Consider the following 16,132-nt stretch of genomic DNA (forward strand, 5'->3'; position numbering starts at 1 on the left):
CTCTTCTCTCTCTCTCTCCCTCCTCCTGTGTCCCGTCCTCGCCCCATTCCCCCTCCGCAGAGGCGGGGGCCGGCACCACCCCAGCCGGCCCGCCGCACCCGCGGTGCCCTCCCGTTTCTCCCTTCTGTGTCTGTCTCTCCCCCACCTCAGGTGAGTGAGCCCCAGATCACCGGTGCAGAGGGAAAGCCCGGGCCGGTTTGCTGGCGCTGCGGGGAGCCGGGCCACCTTCAACAGCAGTGCACGACAATGGAAGTGGGCGCGGTGGTTCGGATCCCCGACGCGCCAGAGGCCGCCCTCGATCGGGCCGGAGCGTATCGCATACCGGTGAGTATCCCAGGGGCTACATATCAGGCGTTGGTGGATTCTGGTTGTAATCAGACCTCAGTTCGCCAAAGCCTGGTTCAAAACGAGGCATTGGGGGGAGCACAAGGGGTGAAGGTGTTATGTGTGCACGGGGATGTTCACCGCTACCCTTTGGTGTTGGTCCACATTATTTTCAGAGGGGAAAAATTTATAGTGAAGGCGGCGGTTAATCCCCACCTTACCCACTCTCTAATTTTGGGGACTGATTGGCCGGGATTTCAGGGTTTAATGACATGCCTAATAAAGAGTGGGTCCTGCCATTTAACAGGGGGATGTCCCGGTGTCGCTTTGGTGGGAGCAGCTGTCGCAGAGCCGTCTACGTCATCTCCGCGTCAGAGTGAGGAGCCGCCGGCTCCTCCTCTCTCTATTGGGGAATCCCTCGCAGATTTCCCATTAGAACAATCGCGAGATGAGATTCTGCGACATGCGTTTGACCAAGTGAGAGGAATCGATGGTCAAACGCTCCAGCTGAACGCCACCCCGTCCTTCCCCTACTTCGCAATTATGAAGGCTAGATTATACCGAGTGACGCAGGACACTCAAACTAAAGAGCGTGTCACGCAGCTTTTAATTCCGAAGAGCCGCCAGGAATTGGTATTCCAGGCGGCTCACTTTAATCCCATGGCTGGACACTTAGGGCAGGATAAAACACTAGCCCGAATAATGGCCCAATTCTACTGGCCGGGGATTCGTGGCGATGTTCGTAGGTGGTGTACGGCATGCCGTGAATGCCAGTTAGTAAATCCAGCGGCCATTCCAAAAGCGCCTTTGCGCCCTCTTCCATTAATTGAGACCCCGTTTGAGAGAATTGGGATGGATCTCATCGGGCCATTAGATCAGTCAGCATGAGGGTACCGCTTTATATTAGTTCTGGTGGACTATGCAACGCGATACCCGGAAGCAGTGCCTCTGCGCAATATCTCAGCACGCAGTATTGCAGAGGCGCTCTTCCGCGTCATCTCCCGAGTTGGAATCCCGAAAGAGATTCTGACTGATCAAGGCACTACATTTATGTCACGGACACTGCGCGAACTATATGGGTTATTGGGGATTAAGCCGATCTGCACCAGCGTGTATCACCCATAAACGGACGGTTTAGTAGAACGGTTCAACCGCACCCTCAAAAATATTATTAAAAAATTCGTAAGTGAGGACGCACGTAATTGGGATAAGTGGCTCGAGCCCTTGCTGTTCTCAGTGCGAGAGGTCCCCCAAGCCTCCACTGGGTTCTCCCCGTTCGAATTATTATATGGGCTTAAGCCACGCGGCATCCTAGATGTGCTGCGGGAAAATTGGGAGGAGGGACCTTCACAAAGCAAAAACGAAATTCAGTACGTTATGGACCTGCGCGCAAAACTCCACACGCTCACCCACCTAACTCAGGAGAATTTGCGGCAGGCCCAGGAACGGCAAGCCCGCCTGTACAACAAGGGTACGTGCCTTAGAGAGTTCACTCTGGGAGATAAAGTACTCGTACTGTTGCCCACGTCGAGCTCCAAATTGATCGCCAAGTGGCAAGGACCCTTTGAGGTCACACGGCGAGTCGGGGACGTCGACTATGAGGTGAGGCGAATGGACAGGGGTGGGGCACTACAGATTTACCACCTCAATCTGCTTAAACTCTGGAACGAGGAGGTCCCCGTGGCATTGGTGTCGGTGGTTCCGGAGAAGGCGGAGCTGGGGCCAGAGGTTCAAAAAGGGAAATTGGCATCACGTACCTCTCCGGTCCCCTGTGGAGACCACCTCTCCCCGACCCAACTCATGGAGGTCACCCAGTTGCAGGCCGAGTTTTTGGATGTGTTCTCGCCCCTGCCCGGTCGCACTAACCTCATAGAGCACCACATCGAGATGCCCCCGGGGGTGGTAGTGCATAGCCGCCCTTACAGGCTACCCGAACACAAAAAAAAGGTGGTTCAGGAAGAACTTCAGACCATGCTCGAAATGGGCATCGTCGAGGAGTCCCACAGTGACTGGAGCAGCCCGGTGGTCTTGGTACCCAAGGCCGACGGGTCGGTCCGGTTCTGTGTGGACTATAGAAAAGTCAACGCGGTGTCTAAATTTGACGCGTACCCAATGCGTCGTATTGACGAGCTGCTCGATCGACTAGGCACGGCTCGCTTTTACTCGACACTGGATTTGACGAAGGGATATTGGCAGATCCCCTTGACTCCACTATCCCGAGAAAAAAACGGCCTTTTCCACACCGTTTGGGTTACACCAATTCGTCACACTTCCGTTTGGGCTGTTTGGGGTGCCCGCTACGTTTCAGCGGCTGATGGACCGGGTCCTCTGCCCCCACGCCACCTATGCGGCCGCCTATCTTGATGACATCATATATAGTAATGACTGGCTGAGGCACCTAAGGGCCGTCCTTAGGTCGCTGAGGCGAGCGGGTCTCACAGCCAACCCAAAGAAGTGTGCGATTGGGCGGGTGGAAGTACGGTATCTGGGCTTCCACTTGGGCAACGGGCAGGTGCGTCCCCAAATTAACAAGACCGCAGCAATTGCGGCCTGCCCGAGGCCCAAGACCAAAAAGGGGGTGAGACAGTTCCTGGTGCTGGCTGGCTATTATCGTAGGTTTATACCTAATTATTCGGACGTCACCAGCCGGCTGACTGATCTCACTAAAAAGGGGGCACCAGATCCGGTCCAGTGGACAGAGCAATGCCAGCGGGCTTTTTCAGAGGTAAAGGCTGCACTGTGTGGGGGGCCACTTCTACACTCCCCTGACTTTTCTCTCCCCTTTATGTTGCAGACCGATGCGTCGGACAGAGGGCTGGGGGCGGTTTTGTCCCAGGAGGTGGAGGGGGAGGACCGCCCCGTCCTGTATATCAGCAGGAAGCTGTCGGTGCGTGAGGGGCACTACAGCACCATAGAGAAAGAGTGTCTGGCCATCAAGTGGGCGGTCCTACCCTCCGGTACTACCTGCTGGGGCACCCTTTCACCCTCTGTTCGGACCACGCGCCCCTCCAGTGGCTCCACTGCATGAAAGATGCCAACGCGCGGATCACCCGTTGGTATCTGGCACTCCAACCCTTTAATTTCAAGGTGGTCCACAGGCCGGGGGCGCAGATGGTCGTGGCGGACTTCCTCTCCCGTCAAGGGGGGGGGGAGTCGGCTGCAGGCCGGACAGCTGCCCGGCCTGAGTCGGGCGGTAGGGGTATGTGGCAGCGGGGGCGTGGTCAAGCGCCGGTCTGTGACAGGAGGGCGGAGTCAGGGAAGGTGAGTGGCAGAATCACTACACCTGAGAGCAATTAACCTGTGTTTGTGTGTCTTCCCAGTGACCGCACCCTATATAAGGAGGGAGAGCAGAGAGCAGAGGAGCTCTTCCCGGAACCGACACCCGTTGTGTGTGTGTGTGTCTGTCTGAGTAAAGGTTATACTGAAAAGTGTGACAATAAATACTAAATTGGAACCTGATCTCTGTCCTGCCGTCCTCTGTGCTCCACCCACCTGCTCCGAACTGCCACAATAGATGCTGTCAGTCCCCCACTCGCTTGCTCACTTGAGTTTGTTGACGGTGTAGTGGCTGGCTGCTTTATGTCCCAGGGCTCCCTCATGCCTGTGTTACCTTCTGGCTCTCTCCTTTTAGTTATGCTGTCATAGTTAGTTTTGCCGGAGTCCCTACTTGTACTCAGTGTAAAATCTATACTGTACCTACTTATTCAGGTGACATTGGGCATACCTAACAACCTGTGTTTTCTTCAACCTCTTCTTTCCTGAAAAAAATCTGTCCCTCTGAGTTACATGTCAATCCTGGGCTCGAGGTGCTGACCTCTTCTGCTCCTCGGACCTGCCTGATCCATCCTGATGCCCTATGTCTGCCTGGAGTCTCATCACATCGCTCCTGTGGAGGACAGCCCCATATAGACAGTCAAAAGTCGCACTTGGAAGATGCTCTGGACGCTTACAGTAATGTTTTTATGACTGAGGACTACAGTTGACTTGCTAACTTTAGTACTGCAGTTATCATGAACAGTTTTGCACTCAAGTTTCCATCAATGAACAATTTATAACTTCAACAAAACAGACTTCATGTTAAAACTGTTAAAACATTATAATCACATTATCTGTTATCACCCAAATGAGGATGGGTTCCCTTTTGAGTCTGGTTCATCTGAAGGTTTCTTCCTCATTTCGTCTGAGGGAGTTTTTCCTTGCCACCATTGCCACAGGCTTGCTCATTGGGGATAGACTAAGGATAAAATTAGCTCATGTTTAAAGTCACTATAATTCTGTAAAGCTGCTTTGTGACAATGTCTATTGTTAAAAGTGCTATAAAAATAAACTTGACTTAATTTGTTGTAGAAGCTATTAACCTCGATCTTTGCAGAGAAAGTGTATGTGCATTTTTCTACCAACAACCTGTTACCTGAACAGCAGAAGGAAGGTCATAAAGGCTCAAGAGGGACGAAGGATCATCTTGCAATCGATAAAGCGGTGTTGAGGAATTGCAAACAGAGACATAGTAACCTATGCATAGCCTGGATAGATTTTCCAAAGACATACAATATGGTCCCACATTCTTGGGCACTAAAGTGCTTAAGGATGTTTGGTATTGCGGACAAAATCATTTATATTATTTCAACAAGTATGCCATCATGGAAGACCAATTTATATGTCAACAACCAGCATCTTGGGTCTGTCTCTATTAAAAGAGGTATTTTTCAAGGTGACTTGTTCTCACCACTTCTATTTATCATCACCTTAATACTGTTAACAATGGTATTACAAGTGACAGAAATAGGATATCACCTGGAGAAAGTAGGACCTTCTCTTAACCATCTTCTGTTCATGCACTACCTTAAGCTTTTTGCTAAGAGTGAGGCACAGATTGATTCTCTGGTTCAGACCGTCTTTGTTGTAAAGACATTGGAATGAAATTTGGCATGACTAAATGTGCTGTGCTTACCATGCAAAGAAGTGTGCAAAAGGAGAGTCGTGAGCTTAACCTACCAACAGGGGAGTCCATTAATTATCTGAACCAGGACGGATACAAGTATCTGGGAGTTCTTGATCTTGACTATTCTCGATGAAGAAATGAAGAAAAATGTAAAGGAGTCATACATGAGCAGACTGAAAATGCTCCTGAAATCTAAACTGAATGGTTGATCATGCCGATCAACTCGTGGGAAGCTGCAATTGTTAGGTACAGCACAGCAATGGTGGACTAAAAAAGAGCTTGAGGAGATGGACAGACACACCAGGAAAATGATGGAACAGTATGGAGCTCTCCACCAACAAGCTAATGTACTGGGTCTGTACATGCCATGGAAATGTGGAGGTTGTGGTCTAATTGGAGTTGAAGAGTGTGTAGCCAGTGAGCATAGATCCTTAGACCTGTATCTGGCTAGCAGCAAAGAGGATCTGCTGAAGTATATAGCAGTCATAAACAATCTGGTGAAGGAAAACATTGAGGGAAAGAATGAGTATAAGGAAAGTATAATGAGAGAGAAGGTTGCTTTAACGGCGGCTATGCCACTACATGGGCAGTTTGATAGAGACACCAACATGTTAAAAGACAGAGAGCTCATGGGATTGGCTTGTGGCTTGAAGCATGAAACTGAAAGTCTGTTGGTTGCTGCCCAAGATCAGGCACTGAATACAAATTCAGTCAGAAAGAATATCTACCATCAGGTTGAATCTGATAAGTGTAGGTTATGTGGTGAAAAGGTTGAGTGTGTAGCACACATTGTGAGCACCTGCAAAATGCTGGTGCAGAACGACAAGTGACACCATGATAAAGTGTGCTGTCACCTCCACTGGTGTCTCAGTAGGAAATATGGTATTGAGACCGATGAAAAATGGTGCACTCATAAGTCAGAATCTGTAGTAGAGAATGAAGAGGTAAAGATTTTGTAGGATTTTAACATCCAAACAGACCATATCATTGAACACAGACATCCTGATATCATGGTGGTCAAGAAAGTAAGAAGAAGGTGCTACTTGGTAGATGTAGCCATCCCTGGAGATCACAATATTACCAAGAAGGAGATCGAGAAATTTGACAACCATGCCAATCTAAGGTTGTCACATTGCCAGGATGTGGGATATGGAGACTACAGTAGTCCCTATAGTGATCGGTGGATTGTGCTCTGTACCAAAGAACTTGAATGCCAACCTTGATAAAATAAGCATTAAGCCTTTTGCACCAAGGCGAAGTTTTGCTTTGCCAAGCAAAACTGCAAAAGTCAGTTTTGCTTGGCATTGCCAACATTCTGCGAAAAGTGCTCTCAGTCTGAGGTCATGTACTTTACATTTAGAGCAAATCTCAAAGTGCTGCAAAGTAGAAACATAATTAAAAGGGCAGATAGAAACCACATTAAATGACCAGAAATAAAACAGAATTAAGAGTCATAAGTTCTGCTAAAAAGAAAGGTTTAAGTCCTTTTTTAAAATTCTCAGTAGTCTGTGGTGCCCTCAGATGTTCAGGGAGGGCGTTCCATAGGCAAGGGGCAGCAGAACAGAAGGCTCGATCACCCATGGTGCTGAGCTTAGTCCTGGGGTGGTGGAGGCGATTTGAGTGGGTAGAGTGGAGGGATCACATTGAGGTTAGTGGGGTGAGTAATTCTTTCAAGTATATGGGGGCATTTCTGTAGCGGCACTAGTGAGTAAGAAGGGAGACCTTGTATTAAATCCTGGCAGAGTCAGGCAGCCAGTAAAGTGAACAGAGAATGGATGTGATGTGTTCATATTTAAACCTGAAATTCAGAACCAAACAGAATGCTAGTCTGGAATGGGTCATTGTAGATGGCTCTAGGGATCATCTCAGCAAAATGGTTGGAGAACTGCCCTGCATGTGCTGACAACTGGTATAGGTTGACCTTGTGACCAAACCCAGAGTTCTACCTTCTCTAAGTAGAGGTGGGTCCATCCATTAGGTGACAGGACATCATTAAGGCCTACAAATGGGCTAGAATCCTGGTCTTACTGTGAATTCCATTCATCCATTATCTGTAGCCACTTATCCTGTACAGGGTTGTAGGCAAGCTGGAGCCTATCCCAGCTGACTATGGGCAAGAGGCAGGGTACACCCTGGACAAGTTGCCAGGTCATCACAGGGCTGACACATAGAGACAAACAACCATTCAGACTCACAATCACACCTACAGTCAATTTAGAGCTACCAATTAGCCTAACCTGCATGCTGTTGGACTGTGGGGGAAACTGGAGCACCCGGAGGTGATCCACACAGTGGTGCAAACTCCACACAGAAAGGCCCTCGTCAGCCACTGGGCTTGAACTCAGGACCTTCTTGCTGTGAGGCACCCACTGTGAATTACCATTCCACAAAAAAAATGTTCTGTCCTCCTAGACACTACTTAGAAGGTCTGTACTGCAGATGTCTAGGCATCACTTTCTCCAGATTTTATGTCACCCCTCACAGTCAGTCCTAGGGTGGATCTTGGTATAGGTTGACCAGGCGTTCACCAAACACTGGTGAGCAGTTAGGCAGGATAAAACAAAATTCTATTTCTGTATGGAACTATGGTTCTATGAACACCAGATAACTACAAGCATTCCCTGTCATTCAGAACCAGCACTGACCTTTGTTCCTGATTTAAGTGTTCTCTCCATTTCTTCCCAGATGCAAGGCAGCCTAAATGCAGTGCAAGATGGAAATCCAGTTTAGCTTTATATGATCCTTTAATTTTAAGGTTTTGTAAGTGCAAGCCTAAAATGAAGTGAAGGCTACATCAGGGGGCAGAGTCTTTTCTTACAAAGCCCCACAGTTATGAAACAGCCTTCCAAGTAGTGTTCAGGAATCAGACAGTCTCAGCATTTAAGTCTAGGCTGAAAACATATCTGGTTAGTCAAGCCTTTTGTTAATGGTATTTATGAGGTAAAGGTGTAGATCTGGAGGGTCCTCAGACATACAGTGTTTTGGTAAACTGGGATGTATGGATGCTGTCAGTCCCCCACTTGCTTGTTCACTTGAGTTTGTTGATGGTGTAGTGGCTGGCTGCTTTATGTCCCAGGGCTCCCTCATGCCTGTGTTACCTTCTGGCTCTCTCGTTTTAGTTATGCTGTCATAGTTAGTTTTGCCGGAGTCCCTGCTTGTACTCAGTGCAAAATGTATACTGTTCCTACTTATTCAGGTGACACTGGGCATACCTAACAGCCTGTGTTTTCTCTCTCTTCTTTCCTCCCAAAAATCTATCCCTCTGAGTTACATGTCAATCCTGGGCTCGAGGTGCTGACCTCTTCTGCTCCTCGGACCTGCCTGATCCATCCTGATGCCCTATGTCTGCCTGGAGTCTCATCACATTGCTCCTGTGGAGGACAGCCCCATATGGACAGTTGAAAGTCACACTTCGAAGACACTCTGGACACTTACAGTAATGCTTTTGTGGTTGAGAACTACAGTTGGCTTGCTAACTTTGGGACTGCAGTTATCATGAACAGTTTTGCACTCAAGTTTCCATTAATGAAGAGTTATAATATCAATGAAACTGACTTCATGTTAAAACTGTTAATGTTACAGTCATGTTGTCTGTTGTTGTCCAGGTGAAGATGGGTTCCCTTTTGGGTCTGGTTCCTCTGAAGGTTTCTTCCTCGTGTCATCTGAGGGAGTTTTTCCTTGCCACTTTTGCCATGGGCTTGCTCACTGGGGATAGATTAGGGATAAAATTGGCTCATGTCTTGGGTCATTCAGATTCTGTAAAGCTGCTTTGGGACAATGTCTATTGTTAAAAGCGCTATACAAACAAACTTGACTAAAATTTTAAAAAACATTTGAGATTTACCATGGGTCTGCAGAGCCCTCTAAGCAGAAGGCAAACATAGAACTGAAAAGTTGTGCAGAGCATGATAGTTGCGAAAATCACAAAGAAACTGCCGATTAGGTGTTTTTACATGATTTGACCTTGGTGACCTTGACCCACCAAAAACTAATGATGTCTTTGTGTGACCCCACTGAATTGTCCTGTGCATTTTGGTGAAGATTGGTCAAGAAATGATGATGCTTAGAGCACCAACAAACACAAACGGACAGATCAGAATACTTGCAAAAATCTCCACTTTTTGCAAGTAATTACAGATAGACATTTTATTTTAATGCTGTATATGCAGCATTAAGTGCATGTGCATTTGCCACATTGTGTTCTTGTAGCTGAATCATCCTGTGTAGTACCTCAAAATGAAGCACATATGTATGTTAAATGTGATACATGACTTTTCATTAATAGCCTGTTCATGTTACAGAGAATCTTTAGAAAAATTTAAATTTATTTTTAATTTAACTGTGCGGTGGGGCACATCAAGCATGTTTGCCATGCTGGGCAAACAGCATTTATTTTATGGTTTTCTTCGACTTTAAACCAGAGTAACAAACAAGGCTATGAAATATGGAAAACAATACAGTATACTTTGTGAAACTTTGGGTGTTTGCAGAGTCATTATACAAGTGTGCTGATTGCACTAAAAGCAGCAACAGGTGGATCCAATGATAATTGGTCCTAACAGCACGCAGCATGCTCCATGTGCATGAATGAGATCAGCTGCTTGAGCTACACCAGGCTTGAGCATTTGAAGATGTGACAGAACACCCATGCCCCACCACCACCCCAAAGCTCCCTCCAGGAGTTAAAAATCCTCCTTTGGCTGCCCCAGAGTTAAGGACCTAGCATGAGAAGATGCCCCCTCAATGCTCCACTATGGCTCTGGGCAGACATGGCACCAGAACCTGGCTTTAGGTGGAGGTTTAGGTTCTGGTTGAGCCTCAAACAGGGGTATGAGGATGGTCAGGGGCTCAGGCATAGACATGGGCTTGGGTGTGGACATGGGCATGGACTCTGGTACAGATTCAGGCATGGTCAGCAGTGGGCTCAGGCATAGACTTGGCCTTTGGCATAGAATCAGGCAAGGTCATGGGCTCTGGCATGGGCCTGGACGTGGGCTCTGGACTAGACATGGACACGGGTATGGACCTGGGATTGAGCATGGGCATGGATCCTGGTATCATCATGGGCATGGATTCAAACATGGGCATGGACTCAGGCATCAGCATGGGCATGGACTCAGGCATGAATCTGGGCTTGAGCACAGGCATATGGACCTGGGAGCCACCTGGTGTCAACATGGGCATGAATTTGAACATAGGCATGGACTCAGGCATGTACTCTGGCTTAGACTCTGACCTTGGCATGGATATGGCCCGACTCAGGCCTGAATGTGGACTTGGACATGGACTCTGTCCTTGACATGGATTTAGATCTTGGCTTAGGCAACAGCATTAGCATGGACATGGACTTGAACATGGGTTTGGATCTTGGCATGGGTTCTGGTGTGAGCATGGGCTTGGACTTGGACATGAGCTTGGTTTGTGTGAGGACATCCTCACTGAAGCCAGGCTGCAGAGCAACAAGCGCATCCCCACTGAAGCCTGGTGGTGGAGCAATGACCTCATCCCTGCTGAAGCCTGGCAATGGAGTGATGAATTCTTCAAAGCCAGGTGAAGGAGCAAAGAGCTCATTTCTGTTGAAGCCGGGCGGCTGAGCACTGACCTCTTCAAAGACAGGTGAAGGAGAGAAGAGCTCATCTTTGCTGAAATCTGGAGTGGAGGCCACCCTGTTGGCCCCTGGAGCAAGCAGTGGAGTGGAGGTTGCCCTGTCAGCCTCCCAGGTATCAATCACCCTCCTCCTAGAAGCCTGGACTTGAATTGATTTGAATTCCTTGCTGAATAACTTGGAGCTCCGGATGCATGGGTGCTGCACTCTGACTAGGCCTTCGGCCCACCGGCATGCTGGTCTAGTGAGACAATAAATCATGCAGCCAATACACAACAGGTTTAGGCTCCACCAAATCCACATAGAAGTGGCATTGCAACAAGAATCCATTGGCCGGCTGCTCCGCCCCATCATATGGCGCCAGAATATCCAGCCCTAGCCGCTGGAGAAAAAAAAACAAAAACAAATCCCAGCTTAAGCTAAGTGTGGGACTGCACATTATGTCTGTTCCTTCCCTCTACATCCATGGTTGAAGCAAAGTATTCTGTCAGAGAAGAGGGGGTTGCAGATGGATGTAAATGCAGGAAGGTTTTTCATTTTGATGCATGCTATTATAATACAAAACATGGTGCAAATTCAGAGTCACAAAAATAAATGAAACAGAAATGAGTCATTAAACCAGAGTGACATAAACAAGGCTAGAAAACATGGAAAACATCTACTTTGCGAAGCTTTGGGTGTTTGCAGAATCCTTATATGAGTGCACTGATTGTACTCAAAGCAGCAACAAATGGATTCAATGATAATTGGTCCTAATGGCATGCACAATGTGTTCTGTATGCATGAACAAAAGCTTGAGCTGCGCCAGGCTCAAGCACACAAAGACATGACACTCGGCACCAATAGTTGATTTGCACAATTCTCAAACAAACTTAAACTGTATCAGCTCCTATTAGTGGTCAGGTACTTAGTGTACTGTAATTGTAATGTAGTCAGAAAAGAATGTACCTCCAAGATAGAAAATTTGTGTAATTCCCAACACATTCAAACTGCTCAAATACAAAGGATGCAGGCAACCATGAATAGTTTTTGATAGTAGATTGATTGTGTCAATTCAGTGGACAGTTATGAGGAGGCTAGAATTTAAAGTGACAAAATGTGCTCAAGTCAAAGTGTGCAAGCCCACTCACATAAGTAAGGGAACTTCTGTTCCTTCTGCCAAAAAAAATTGGCCATGAAATCCAGAAATGCTGGTCTTTAAGAAACAGCTGTCCATCACCTCATTTTGTTCAGCACAAAAACATGCATTCTGATAACCCAGAGCAGACAAATGTGCATATAAAATAAACTCTGAACCAACAGCTGTGTTTAATAAAGTTTTGGGGTTGTTGCAAAAGCATTAGCTGTCAAATATTGTTTCTGATGATACATGGGTTAATGACCTCCTCTGGTTTTATGCATTTCTATTCTGAGAAAGGTACCTGAGATGTCCAAGTAGCAATCTATTGTACCCTGCAAGGCTGATTTATGAAATACTGTTACAGTGTCTTGCAAAAGTGTTAATCCCCCTTGGTGTTTGTCCTGTTTTGTCACATTACAAACTGGAATTAAAATGGATTTTTGGAGGGTTAGCACCATTTGATTTACACAACATGCATACCACTTTAAATGTGCAAATGTTTTATTTGACACAAACAATAATTAAGATGAAAAAATAGAAATCTTGAGTGTGTATAGGTATTCACCCCCTTGCGTATGAAACCCCTAAATAAGAGCTGGTCCAACCAATTAACTTCATAAGTCACATAATTAGTCGATTAAGATCCACCTGTGTGCAATCAAAGTGTCACATGATCTGTCACATGATGTCTGTATAAATCAGCCTGTTCTGGAAGGACCCTGACTCTGCAATACTACTAAGAAAGCAATATGAAAACCAAGGAGCACACCAAACAGGTCAGAGACAAAGTTGTTGAGAAGTATAGCTCATGGTTAGGTTATAAATAATATCCCAAACTTTGAATATCTCAGGGAGCACCATTACATTCATTATACCACAATGGAAAGAATATGGCACCACTACAAACCTGAACAGAGAAGACCACCCACCAAAACTCACAGATCAGGCATGGAGGGCATTAATCAGAGATGTAACAAAGACACCAAGGATAACACTGAAGGAGCTGCAAATATCCACAGTGGAGATGGGAGTATCTGCCCATAGGACCATTAGCAGTACACTCCACAGAGTGGGGCTTTATTTCCATAAAGCCCCACTCTGTGGAGTGTACTGCTTAAAGTGGTCCTATGGGCAGATACTCCCATCTCCACTGTGGATATTTTCAGCTCCTTCAGTGTTATCCTTGGAGTGGCCAGAAAAAAAAAAGTCATTGCTTAAGAAAACATGTTTGGAGTTTGCCCAACAGCATATGGCAAACACATGGTAGAAGTTTCTCTGGTCAGATGAGACTAAAATTGAACTTTTTGGCCATCATGGGAAATGCCATGTGTGGCGCAAACCCAACACTTCCCTTCACCCTGAGAACACCATTCCTACAGTGAAGTATGTTGGTGGCAGCATCATGCTGTGGGGATGTTTTTCATCTGCAGGGACAGGAAAGCTGGTCAGGACTCAAGGAAAGTTGGAAGGCACTAAATACAGGGCAATTCTGGAGGAAAATCTGTTTGAGTTGGCCAGAGGATTGAGACTTGGATGAAGGTTCATGTTCCAACAGGACAGTGACCCTAAACATACTGCTAAAGCTACACTGGAGTGGTTTAAAGGGAAACATTTAAATATCTTAGAATGGTCCAGTCAAAGCCTAGACCTCAATCCAATTGAGAATCTGTGGCATAACTTGAAGATTTCCAAGTTTTTAATCTGAATCAAAATATTTTACTATTAAAAACTGGAAAAAAATTTGTCCTTGTCAAAATGGCAGTGTCAACAGATTTGTCGATTTTCAAAGGTTAACCTGCCATAATTTTCTTGTTTTTGGTGTTATTAACATCAGGTTTGAACTGCTATGTAGCTTAAATCATTCCCTTTTAAGAATTTACAATTTTGCTTTTAATTTTAGTTCCATTTTTTTCCATTTGATTATTCTTCTTTGTGACATTCGTTTGAAAACTCTGTATGCCATATTTTTTCTGTATTAGTTCTGACAGGGTACACAGTTGCATTTCTTGTACTTTTTCTTTGCTACTGTTTTTCTTTTTTTCTAAAATTACTTTCATTTTCTATAATGGTCACAACCTGATGCTGACAGTTTTCTTTTTTTCTGAGGAGTTTTTTTTTAGGTGGGCTTTATCTTTGAACATTCTAGGAAACAGCCTCAACAACCCAAAAGTGTTCAATTCCTGTACAAAATTTTGAATATCTACCAATGAACCACTGCGGACTTTGTACTTAGGAACAATTATGGTCTGAAGTGGATCTAATAATAATGTTCATGTAATGTTGCAGGAATCTGTAAATTTCCTTGTGAAGTCCAGATTTATTATCTTATCATGAAACACTGGCCTGTTTTCTGGCTTGCATCTGCCTTCTGCTCATAAAGCCTGTTTCACCAGGACTTTGAATTTCCCACATATACTTGGAAATTGTTGTTGGAAATTCACACATAATTAATTGCTTGGGGGACTACCTTTGCCTGATTTGAGAAACTTGCTCTATCTTTCCAATAGTTTCATCACGTGAAAAAAAAAATCGGATAAAAAATGACAACCAAAATCCCAAAGTCCACCACTGCATCCAGAAATGCAACCTGAAAGTGTATTGCGCAAGAAGGAAGCCATTCATCAATTCTGTGCAGAAGCGACACATATTTCTCTGGGTCCAAACTCCTCTCAGATGGCCTGAAAGACATGTGTGCTGTGGTCATATGATCCTACATTTCAGCTTGTTTTTGGGAAAACCAGACGTCGAGTTCTCCGTGCCAAAGGTGAGCACGATCATCTAGTTATCAGAGAAAGGTTCAAAAGGCAGCATCTGTGATGGTGTGGGGGGCTGCCCATGGCATGGGTCAGTTGCATGTGTGTGAAGGTACCATTGACTTGGATGCATATATTGGGATTTTCGAGAGACACATGCTGCCATCAAGGCAACAGCTCTTCCTGGAAAGTCTATTCTTATTTCAGCAGGATATTGCCAAGGCTCATTCTGCATGGGCTGAAATAGCATAGCTTCATGGACTGACCTACCGCCAGTGCAGATCTGTCTCCTACTGAGAATATATTTTGCATCATGGAGAGGAGAATCAAACAGTGACCACAGACTGTTAAGCAGCTGACGTTTTGTATCAAGCAAGAATGAACAAATTCTAATTGTAAAACTTCAATAATTAGTATCCTCAGTTCCCATATGATTGAAAATTGTTATTAAAAGGAAAGGTGATGTAACACAATGGTAATTATGTCTCTGTCCCAAATTGTTTTGAGTGTATTTCAGACATCAAATTCTAACTTTGTTTATATTTACAAAATACAATTAAGTTGGCCAGCAAAACTATTCAAACTATTTTCTTTGTACTTTTTCAGTTAAATAACGGTTTATGTGAATTAACAACCCACATATTTGTTTTTATGGCATTTTGAAAAATATCCCAACTTTTCAGGAAATGGGGTTTGTATGAAAAATGCATATTGTGGGAGAAATACATTTCTAAACCACACAGTTAAACACACATGACATTCTTACCACAGATCCAGGAATTCCATCCTTTCCAGGTCTACCCTGCAGAAAGAATAAAAAAGTGGGTGCAATTAATTAATTGGTATGACTACTTTCTTATGACATGTTCCTGTCACATACTGCTTTAAATGAAATCCTCAAAGACTCGCAAAAACATTGCTGCAAATCTCCCAAACGTTCCTTATGAATTCTCTTTGCCATATTATTAATTCTTCAATGTAAATCAGTATACTTTATCATTGTGTAATATAATTGCAGCTCTCAATACAGGATGGTGACATATCTCCTTTAACAAGGAATATTTTTCCAATCTCAGAAACAGCACTTTCCCTACTCCACACCTGCTCAGCCAAAACGTACATGACTGAAAAGGTGCATCAGGTCTCTAGGTTAGGGACAGAAAAATACTGTTGCACAGCACTGCAGCAAAACAGGATGCAGTAGTACAGGAAAAGATAGGGTATGATTTCTTACAGGTACACCTGGAGGTCCTTCAGGTCCAGGGAATCCTGTCTCTCCCACAGGCCCTCGTATTCCCTGAAAGGAATAATAAAAGAAGAGGAATTAGAAATTGAGTCTAGCCTTATTCCTCCTTTATAAGTGCTTAAATAATGTGATTTACAATTGT

The 16,132-nt window shown here is 45.3% G+C and overlaps 1 protein-coding gene across 1 annotated transcript in view; it reads right to left on the minus strand.

Annotated features, from left to right (window-relative positions):
- Positions 1–16,132, minus strand: part of LOC132882505 (collagen alpha-1(XIX) chain-like) — a 169,260-nt gene that overhangs the window by 105,459 nt on the left and 47,669 nt on the right. The window contains exons 4-5 of the mRNA XM_060915619.1: positions 15,979–16,041; positions 15,511–15,546 (exon numbers count right to left, since the gene is read on the minus strand). Coding sequence (XP_060771602.1) covers positions 15,511–15,546; positions 15,979–16,041 — 99 coding nt within the window. The remainder of the gene's footprint in view (positions 1–15,510; positions 15,547–15,978; positions 16,042–16,132) is intronic.

This window comes from Neoarius graeffei, chromosome 3, assembly GCF_027579695.1.
Source record: "Neoarius graeffei isolate fNeoGra1 chromosome 3, fNeoGra1.pri, whole genome shotgun sequence".
In the NCBI taxonomy this organism is placed as follows: domain Eukaryota; kingdom Metazoa; phylum Chordata; class Actinopteri; order Siluriformes; family Ariidae; genus Neoarius; species Neoarius graeffei.